This window comes from Solanum dulcamara, chromosome 8, assembly GCF_947179165.1.
Source record: "Solanum dulcamara chromosome 8, daSolDulc1.2, whole genome shotgun sequence".
In the NCBI taxonomy this organism is placed as follows: Eukaryota; Viridiplantae; Streptophyta; class Magnoliopsida; order Solanales; family Solanaceae; genus Solanum; species Solanum dulcamara.
This window is the reverse complement of record NC_077244.1, coordinates 57,101,994-57,113,191: the sequence shown is the minus strand read 5'-3', so window position 1 is coordinate 57,113,191 and position 11,198 is coordinate 57,101,994. Positions and strand designations below refer to the sequence as shown.

The 11,198-nt window shown below is 38.5% G+C and overlaps 1 protein-coding gene across 1 annotated transcript; it reads left to right on the top strand.

Annotated features, from left to right (window-relative positions):
• The first annotated feature begins 283 nt into the window (after positions 1 to 283).
• Positions 284 to 8,831, top strand: LOC129901205 (uncharacterized). Its single transcript, XM_055976331.1, has 4 exons — positions 284 to 632; positions 7,316 to 7,634; positions 8,272 to 8,330; positions 8,473 to 8,831. The coding sequence occupies exons 1-4, from the start codon at positions 356 to 358 to the stop codon at positions 8,502 to 8,504; spliced, it is 687 nt and encodes a 228-aa protein (XP_055832306.1). The 5' UTR covers positions 284 to 355; the 3' UTR covers positions 8,505 to 8,831.
• Positions 8,832 to 11,198: the final 2,367 nt, after the last annotated feature.

The following is an 11,198-nucleotide window of genomic DNA, read 5'->3' as shown; positions in this document are numbered from 1 at the left end:
TGGCTTGATGGACGCTATCATTTCATCAGTCTATGACAACGTTTAAAAAAATGGAGAAAAGAAAAGAGAGGAGAAGAGATGAGGGAAATGGAGAACAAAAGTTTAAAATAATGGAGTAAATGAATGGAATTTAGGATTTTATTAAAAGTTTTTAATCTTTTAATTTTCACCCTAAACTTTTAAATATTCTAATTCAACTCATCTCTTCATAATTAACCTCTAATTAAATATTTATAACAAAAAAAAAAAAATAGAAATCTGTATCCTTCATTCCACCCTCAAAAATACTACACGTTTGCTTTCACAAACCAACAATCTTTACACATCGGCACTTTCCTTCCTTCCGTCGCCGGCGATGGCATGGTTTCAATCATCAAATCCGAGAGTCCAGTTACCGGCCCAAGCCCAAACCCGGCCGGTCCTTGACAATGACGAACGTATCGCTAACGACGACGAAGATGCTGAAAGTTTGAAGCTGAGGCCCACGGATAGCAACGTCACGGAAGATCAAAATCGAGATCCTTTCATGGGAGTAAAGGTCCGTAGAAAAGCTTCCTTTCATAGAAATTACATCGGCGATTACCTTGACGTGCCTTCTCGACCGTATCTCATGAAGATTCTAGAAAAACAAGGTAATTCTCTGGTGCAAGCCACATTCTAAACGGTGATTATCCCTTGCACGCAACCTTGATTGATCTTCATATGATTTACTTGATCATTGGTTTGATTATGTAATCTTAACGTTTGAAATTTATGTTTTACTTTTAATTTGATGCTTTGTGGTTAAAACTGAATATGTGGACGCCTAATTGTAATAGCATTGGAACACTGGTACATTTTTTGGCGAAAGCTAAAATCAGCTCATATAGTATCTATTGGTAAAAGTACTCTTTGAACCTGTTAGCCTTAACCATGTCATGACATTATTATGTCTATAAGAATATGGTATTAGGTCTAAGATTACAAGTTCAAAGTTAAAGAATTCCCAAATATAATGTGTTCCCCTTAAGAACAAGTAACGTATTAAATAGAACAGAGGAAGAAACGTATTTTTAACCTCTAGTATTGTGATTGAAATGTACTACAATAACTTTAGTTGCTATATGAGTGGGTTAGAATAATGTTTTCATCAATGTTACAATTGTATTTTTGAATGTTATTGAAAGCCATTGTATTGTTGCTTAAGCAACAAAGTGATGCGAAGGGAGGGGCTATCGGATCATAGGCAAAGCTGTGCGGTTTAGAGAAAGGTGTGCTTCAAACAATGACTTGCAAGATGATCTGAATGAAAAGCAATCGCTTTTTTGAATCTTGAACTTTGCGGAGTTGGATTAATGTTGGTAGTTGGCATTATTGTATTTGAATGTTGAAATTAGTTATTTTAATTGCAAAATTGATTATTACCGCACTAGTCCATATATATTATGTATTTAGTAGTACTTCTTATTTTCTCTAATAGTGCACTTTACTTCAAAGAAGCGTGCTGGTGTGTTTGGTATGAAGGAAAATGTTTTCCATGGAAAATATCTTTCTAGAAAATGTTTTGTTAGAAAATTAAGTGGGTTTATTATCCCAAAAACATTTATATGTAATTTAGCAAAATACTATGTGGGCGGGATGGGGTGGGGAGTGGTGGTTCAGGGTGGCGAGGGTTGGGATGGGCAAGGGAGGGCAGTGGGGTTGTCGGGTGAATTGGGAAGAGATAATGACCTTGTAATGACACTTATGTAACTTGTTTTCCCTACTTTGATTAAGAAAGTTGTTTTTCTCATTTTTAAGGAGTTTGTTTTCCTAGAGAAAATGTTTTTCAAAATTATTTTGATCAATCAAACATGGGAAAATTGAAAAATATTTTCTGGAAAGTGTTTTTCTTCATACCAAACAGACTCTTTATTCCGAGTCTCAAGTACCTAATCGCTTCTTTTCGCTTTTGCTTTTAAAAACACTGAATTATTTCTAAAGCAACATGTACTAGACAAATAGTAAGCTTGTAACATAAAATAATGTAAAACAAACAAAAGTAAATAATGAATTTCATGCTTGAAAAAGTACCATAAGCCAAAAGGGTTTATAAATGAAGTTTTGAACATAATAATAGGGAAGAAGAATAGGTGAGAAGAAAATGGAAAAGTATTTGTTAAAAAAGGAGACTCAACATGATAACATTTAAAGTTTTTTTTGGTTATTATGGAAATAAGTTTTCGTTGATTTGAAAAGACTCATTTCGTAGTTTATTCTTTTTATGAATTTGCTTTCTTTCATTCTGTTAAAACACTTTACTTTTAAGTTAAACAGCGTGTTTATTATTTCTGGATAGCTTTCAAAAGCTTTTATGGGCGAAACATAGTCTGAGGTTGAGAAATAAGGAAAGATGTAGGAGCTCTAAGTTGTATTTTGTTGGGTAAATCTGTAATTGGATCATCCCTCTAGTGATATTCAGTTGTCCGTTGTGTTTTTCTTTTTTCCCATCTTTTGCTAAAATATACGAAATGAAATGTTAGTATTTGTTTGCACCATGGGCTAGATTGAACCTGCGTAGTTGTATTGGGAGCAACCTTTTGCACCATAGACTTTTTGCTCCTTAGAAAAGATGATAAAAGCCTCTGTAAGGACTGCAAGGTCATACCAAGTGAGAATCTTACGACCCAACATAAGCTATTGGTCATGGACTTGGAGATAAGAAGGAAGAAGAAGAAGAGGGTCGTGGATGACCGACCGAGGATTAGGTGGGGTCGTTTGACTCCGTCTAGTGCCCTAGAGATGGAGAAGAAGCTGATGGCTATGGGGGCGTGGGATAGTAGGGGGGATGCGAGCAGTATTTGGGATAGGATGGCCAGCTGCATTAGGGAATTAGCTAGAGTGGTGTTGGGGGTCTCACGAGGCCGTCATGGTGGGCACCAAGGGGATTGGTGGTGGAATGGAGAAGTCCAGGGAAAGGTAGAAACAAAGAAGCAGGCATATGTAAAGTTGGTAGATAGCAAGGATGATGAAGAGAAGCAAACGAACAGGGAAAAGTATAAGATGACGAATAAGGAGGAGAAGATGGCAGTTTCGGTGGCTAAAACGACAGCCTTTGAACGCCTTTATGCAGAACTAGAGGACAGAGGCCGGGATAAGAAGCTATTTAAGCTTGCCAAGGTGAGAGAGAGGAAGGCACGCGACTTAAATCAAGTGAAGTACATCAAGGACGAGGATGGTCAAGTACTGGTACAGGAATCCTGCATTAGACAGAGATGACAGTCATACTTTCACGAACTCTTGAACGAAGGAGGGGATGGAGACTTTGTGTTGGGAGACTCTGAGTACTTGGATAGGCGTCGCGACTTTGGGTATTGTAGGAGAATAAAGGTTGAGGAGGTTAAGGGAGCTGTTCGTAGGATGTGCAGGGGAAAAACGATCGGACCTGATGAGATCCCTGGGGAATTTTGGAAGAATGCAGGTAGGGTAGGATTGGAGTGGCTGACTGCGTTGTTTAATGTCATTTTCAAGACATCGAAGATGCTGGAAGAATGGAGGTGGAGTACAATCATTCCCGTGTACAAGAACAAGGGAGACATTCAAAGTTGCAACAACTATAGAGGTATCAAGCTGCTAAGTCACACTATGAAAGTGTGGGAAAGGGTGATGGAAATGAGGGTGAGGAGAAGTGTGTCTATTTTAGAGAACCAGTTTAGATTCATGCTGGGGCGTTTGACTACAGAAGCCATTCATATTGTAAGGAGATTGGTGGAGCAGTATAGGGAGCGAAAGAGGGACTTACACATGATATTCATTGACCTAGAAAAGGCCTATGACAAAGTGCCAAGAGAGGTCCTATGGAGATGCTTGGAGGCAAAATGTATACCTGTGGCGTACATTAGAGCGATTAAAGACATGTATGATGAAGCTAAGACCAAGGTAAGGATGGTAGGAGGGGATTCGAAGCACTTTCCTATTACGATTGGGTTGCACTAGGGATCGGCTCTTAGCCCGTTTCTATTCGTCCTGGTGATGGATCAATTGACAAGACAAATACAAGGTGAGGTGCCTTGGTGTATGTTGTTCGCGGATGATATAGTCCTGATTGACGAGACTCACAACGGAGTTAACGACAAGCTAGAGGGCTAGAGACAGACGTTGGAGTCTAAAGGATTTAAATTGAGTAGGATCAAGACAGAATACTTGGAGTGCAGGTTCAGTGGCCTGCCGCGTGAGGCTGACGGGGAAGTGAAGCTTGGTACCCAGGCCATTCAAAAGAAAAGAAGCTTCAAGTATCTTGGGTCTATTATACAGGAAGATGGGGATATCGACGACGATGTATCACACCGTATTGGTGCAGGGTGGATGAAATGGAGGCTCGCCTCCGGAGTGCTGTGTGACAAGAAAGTGCCATCAAAACTCAAAGGCAAGTTCTACAAAGTGGTGGTTAGACCGACGCTATTGTACGGGGCGGGGTGTTGGCCAATCAAGAAACTTCATGTTCAGAAGATGAAAGTCGCGGAAATGCGAATGCTAAGGTGGATGTGTGGGCACACTAGGATGGATAGAATTAGGAATGAAGATATCCGAGACAAGGTGGGAGTGACATCGGTGGAGGACAAGATGCGAGAAGCGAGACTGAGATGGTTTGGGCATGTGAAGAGTAGAGACACAGATGCTCCAGTGCGGAGGTGCGAGAGGTTGGCTATGGACGGTTTCAGGAGGGGCAAAGGGAGGCCGAAGAAGTATTGGGAAGAGGTGATTAGACATGATATGGCACAGCTGCAGCTCACCGAGGACATGACCTTAGATAGGAGGCTGTGGAGGACTCAGACTAAGATAGTGGGCTAGGTGACTTATCTTTTCCCCATAGTAGTCGTAGTTTTGTTCATTTGTTTATTAACATTTGATTTCTGCATTTGATTACTGCTTATATTTGTTGGTCCGGTTTAATTTGGGTATCCTATTTATCTATAGTAGTTAATGCTCCTTTCTTTCCGGTCTTTCCTACCCTGACTTTCTCGCTCTCATTATTCATATTTTTATATTATTTTCGATATGCTTGGCTCTACTGACCTATGTCTTGTTTTCCTTGTTTCTCCTCTCTTGTTCTTCTTTCTTAAGCCGAGGGTCTTTCGGAAACAGCCGCCCTACCTCTCAAGGTGGAGGTTAGGTCTGCGTACACTCTACCCTCCCCAGACCCCACATGGTGGGATTATACTGGGCTTGTTGTTGTTGTTGTAGTTGAAACTTTAAGAACTTCGGAGCTCACTTATTCACGCCAAAATGAAAATCTTTATTTGTAGCTTGCAGTTCAACACATAGTCCTTGTTTTACTTGGTACTGTAGTTGAGCTGAGGATATTCTTTGTTCTCATCCCAAAGAAAAGGTTGGGGAATTCATGGTTACATTCGATGTTTTGTCATCTTTTTTCTTTGTCATTGAGCTTTAAAAACCTATTTTTTGCCATAAGTGATTGCTTGTTATGTGCTTCACAATTGGTTTTCCATTCTCCTGATTTAAGAGTCTTCAACTATGTTTCTTGTCCGCATTTTCCATGCTTGATTTTCTTGAATGTCCACATTAGAGTCGAGCCATCTCTTACTGTGGAATGGCATTTCAAGTTGTTTGCAGGATTTTAAGAAGTGCATAGTGAAACTTAAGTTTAAACAGACTTCCTAGTAGTTCTTACAACCTTTGGTGTCTTTAATATCACCACATTTGCATTTTGAGGTAGAGCTTTAGTTGCGTTAGAAAGGTTGTCAACATTAGTCTTGATGGAAGTTGTATTTATAGAAGAATTTTCAGAGGAGATGAGTTCATAATATATCTACTATAAGCTTAAGACATGTAAACATATATCCAGTTGTGCAATGCACACTTAAGTTATCCTCAAACTTTCCTGTAAGAACTATCTTACAATTCTTCATCCCAGGCAAAGAGAAACTGAAAGCTATCCTTCAATGCTCTTTCTGCAACAAGTAATGCATGGCTTCGGAGAATTTGCTTGGTGTCTAGATTGTTATGCAATTAATTTAGCAGTTAGTTTCAGCTCCAAGGCAGACTGTAATAATAGCTGATAGTAGTGCTTTCCTTGGTGATACATGTACTAACGCGGCATATACAAGGGGAGATGCCATGGTGTATGTTATTTACGGATGACATAGTATTGATTGACAAGACCCGCGATGGAGTTAACGATAAGCTGGAGGTTTGGAGATAGACCCTAGAGTCTAAAGGATTCAAGTTGAGTAGGACGAAAATAGAGTATTTGGAGTGCAAGTTCAGTGACGTAACTCTTGAGGTAGATTTGGAAATGAGGATTGATACTCAAGTACTTGAAGTGCAAGTTCAGTGACGCAACTCCCGAGGCAGATGTGGAAGTGAGGATTGATACTCAAGTTATCTCTAAGAAAGGAAGTTGCAAGTATGTTAGTTCTATAATCCAATGAAATGGGGAGATTGTTGATGATGTTATACATCTTATTAGAGCAGGGTGAATGAAATGGAGGCTCACATTCAGTGTCTTGTGTGATAAGTAGGTGTCACCAGTACTTAAAGGTAAGTTTTATAAAGTGTTTGTTAGACCAATTATGTTGATGGGGTAGAGTGTTGGCCGCTCAAAAACTCACACGTCTATAAGATGAATATAGTAGAAATGAAGATGTTAAGATGGATGTGTGGGCATGCGAAGAGAGATGGGATTAGGAACTACTATATTTGGGAGAAGTTAGGAATGACCTCGGTGGTGTACAAGATGAGAGAAGTGAGGCTGAGATGGTTCAGGCATGTGAAAATGAGATGCATAAATGCCCCAGTGAAGAGGGTGAGGAGGTGTGAGAGGTTTGCTATGGTAGGTATGAGGAGAGGTAGAGGTAGGCCGAAGAAATATTGGAGAGAGGTGATTAGACAGGACATGACACGACACTCTTTAGCTTACCGAGGACATGACCGTAGACAGGAGGATTTGAGTAAAATATTAGTACGTAGTCAAGGGTTGTTTAGTTTCTTTACCAGTATTATTATTATTACTCCACTATCTTATTCTTTGTTTTTATCATTACATGTTGTTTTCTTTACTTCAGTTAGCATATTATTTGTTGTCAATACTGTTCATTTCTCATTATGGCTTCTTCACTACTGTATTTCCTTTCCAGACCTGCTTTGATATGTCTTACTTGAGCCGATGACCCCAAACCTCACTTGTGCTTGTGGGATTACACTGGGTTTGTTGTTGTTGTAGTAATGCTTTCATTTAGGACCTTTACTTGGTGTGATTGATTACTTATGGATGTTTATGATTCGTCTCTCAAAACAAATATATAAACCTGTGCAAGATCTGTATATTCTTTTGCAGGTGACAAGAAAGTTCTCTTTGCAGACAAAGTTTTGAAGTTCACAAGTACAGGGAAGATGAAGCGGCGGATTCTCCTTATAACTGATTTTGCTGTTTACATTGTGGACCCAGACATTGATGCACTTAAAAGGCGGATTTCCCTGGCAGCCGTTGAAAAGCTCTGTTTGAGTGAACTAAGTGATAATTTCTTAGCAATTATTATCCCGACTGAATATGATCTACTGATAGCCAGTACTCGGAAGACAGAAATTGTATCTGTCTTAGTAGACGCTACAAGGAGTCAATCTGACTACGAACTTGAGGTACTACTCTCTAATAGGTAAGTGCAGTTGACTTTGAACTCCCAATTGTTCTTTCATCTGGCTTATCAGTATTTTAAAAAGTTTTCGGCTGAAAACGGATGCATCTGCAGATATTGTTGAAGTAGCTTAGTGTGTATTGTTGAAGAACTGTGTATGGGACAATGATCAAGGGGCCAAGACTCCAAGTCAGAAAGTTTTTGGCTTGATTTCAGGCCATGCATATATATTAGTGAATACTATGTCTTGCTTTCATACTAAGGATTTCAATTGTTGTAGAGAAAAACACTGATATAATCCTTTATGTCAAAATGAAAGCAAATTAATCTCCATGCCTAGCTAGAATAATGAGTTTTCGATGGACAAGACCTATGCAAACTGTGCACAACCAGAAAATCTTAATCAATGGGGACATGTATGTAGATGATAAGATGGTTGAAATTGCTCCTACCAGAAACAGAAAAAGAAAGAGGGTGTTTGGGGCATCTCAATAGATTTTGCTCTTTTATTGTTTATTCCTTTAATGTCCTATCTGCCTCTTTTGCTGCCCCTCTACCTCGCAAGGTTTGCCTGTTTTCTTCTTCCGAGAAGATTTTATTCCTGGGAAAAATATCTTTTTCTTATTGTTTATTCATTTATACCATCTTCGTCTTGCAGATTTGAGTACAATGCAACTTCCGAACTAGTAAAAGAAATTGACTTTGAGGAAACTGAAGGTATGTGTTAGTTTAAGCTTATGACGTTCTCTCTGTATTCTTCCTGTACCCTCAACTTTTACTAGGTTTTGTTTTAATCATTATTTCTTATGCCCTCATTTTTTCGTGATTCTAAAGTTTTGAGAAATCTTTTGAATCCCAGAGGGTGCGAGAACAAGAATTGTACGAAAGTGATTCCACCTTTACAGTGGCAGTCTGACAACATTGACTGCTAGCGTGCCTGCAACCTCCACCTTGCCATTCCCAAGGAGGAATCAGCTTGTATCATTTCATGTATAAAGGTGATTATCTTTCTATTAAGAATTGGACCGATTATATTGACTTTTTCATCACGTTCTTTTGATTGCTCTTGTTTATGCCAGCCTATTCATTTACGTGGCTCATTGCCTTCATGTTAATTTTCAAACTCTTCTTTTATTTCTTTTTGTTTAAGTGCAATTTTCCTGATATTGTTAGCATGAGATGCTTGGTGGCATATATCATAAAAAACTTTGGCATCCACAGGCTTAGGAAGTTTCTGCCCTTTTGCCTTCTCATTGTTTTCCAAAATTGACTTCTACTCCTACTCTATCTGTTAGCTTAGAGTTGATTAATTTTTCTTCTCTAGCATTTAGGGATGTCAATGGAGCGGGGCGGGTACGGGGCGGGTTTAGAGCTATGCAAAGCGAGGCGGATTTAAAGGTATGCGGGTGGGGCGGGTTGAAGTAATTGTTTTTAAAATTAATGCGGGGCGAGGCGGGGCGGGTTGCAGGTTTATGTGGGTTGCGGGTTTAAGGTACTAAATAATAACCTAAAGAAAATTAAATCTTCGTAATTACTAAAAATCAAAGATATAAAGTTTTTATAGTAAACTTTGACTTTAGTTTTAATTTTTTAAAAAATAAAATTAAACTAGACGTGTCCAATGAATTGTTAGTTGTTGAAATGTTAATTAGAAACAGTTAATCAGTGATTAAGAAATAATTGTTGAAATGTTAACTAGAAACAGTTAATTATTGTTGATGTTGATTAGCGAAAAATGGGAAAAAATTATGAATGTTATTTTTCATATTAACCTCAATTAAAAAAGAATAAAAAAACTAAAAAATTTATGTGGGGCGAAGCGGTTTAAAATTTTTGCGGGTTGAGCTCAACCCACCCCGCACCCGCCCCATTGCCATCCCTAATAGTATTCAAGCTGTAGAGGTCATTGACACCTATTGTAATGTCGCTACTATCTCTTTCTCTATGCAAGGAAACCTCCAAAAGTTTCACATTGGAAACTTCCGAAGTCCACTCCTCACGAACTATAGAGGACACCCACCTCGCTAAGTAGACAGCCTTATCCGTACCTTTAGCTGTATAGGTGAGTAAACAGTGAGAAGTTGAAGCAATAGCAGTGGATATCAGATGCTTGGGACACTTCCGTTGTATCCCTGCAACCTGCAACCTGCAACTTCTGGGGCTTGATATCCTGTATTCCGGTTGACTGCCTTTTTCCTAGAGGGAATAAGTTGAACATAAACAATAGGACGACTTAGTGTCAAGTTGAGTGAGACAATCAATCCCTTGTAGATAAAAATGTTTGCGGAATTTATCTTTTCATGGACAAGTTTTCGCCAGACTGTCCACGGACGTGGGGAATGTCTCCAGCTATAGCAGTTGCAATACTTAACTCTTCTTTGCCTGAAGTTGATTAGTTTTTCACAACAGACCTCATAACACCAAAATACTGGAGCACTTGAGTGAACACTGAAGATGATGCATCTTAAGGTGCTATTCTCCCTCTTAATAATGCAATCGCAAGTGACATTACTGCTAAAATCAGCCAGCCCGCATATGGAGATACTGAAAGTTAAAAAGGCCTGCATGAAGCACATACTGCTAGAATTGATGTGGCACTAAACTTTAGTATAAGCTTAATGGATTGCAAAAGCAACTTTTAGTAGAGGTTACCTACATTACAACTTCAACGACGAGCTCCCTTGGTTGAAGAAATCACAGACCATGAACGACGACCCTCCTTTTCACCTTCTTTGAATAGCATAATAATCAGCAGTACGATCAATCGCATCAAATGCTAGAACACACCATCCAAAGTTCTGCATTAAACAATCGATTCCTCTTTTTTGTCTTGCCCCTTTTCATTCTATGACAATAGCTTCAAGATCCCTGGCTAGGTCCATACCATTCGAACATTTTTAATTTTTACGGCACAAGTTTTTTGAGCTTAATATTGGACCTGTAAATTAAAATGGTGAACAATAATAACGGTGGAAATGATTTTTCTTTTTCTTGAAAAAAAAGAATATATCATAAAGGAAAAATTAGTTAAATCACAATTTTTTATGTTAACAATAATGAAGTTAAAAAATTATTAATAAGAATAAGATAAGAGAAACGAGCATAAACACAAAGGTAAAAAGTCAAACTTGAGGGGAGGTTTATGTATTATCCCTTCTTTTTTTTTTTTTGCTTATAATGACTTTATTTTTCTATTATGGATGTTATTTTCCAAGTGGGCCCCACTTAAAAGAGGGCAAGTTGCCCACTTGGTTTTTACTCATTTTATGGCTATAAATATAGCCTCTTTCTTGTGCAATGATAGAAAAAAAAACACTGAGATACGTACGTTTCTCTCATCTTACTCTCCTCTCTTTCTCTTATTTTCTCCTTCTTAAATTGCTAAGTTAGTTTATTTTATAACATGTTATCAGCACGAGGCTCCATCACTTTGAGCTATTTTTAGAAGGTAACAAAAAGGGTAATAATTTTATTTTCTTAAAATGCCTAATATTTTTAAACTTGAATTTGTTGCTCTTGACATATCTGGAAAATGTTACTCATCATGGGCACTAGATGTCGAAATACATCTAGAATCGATGGGTC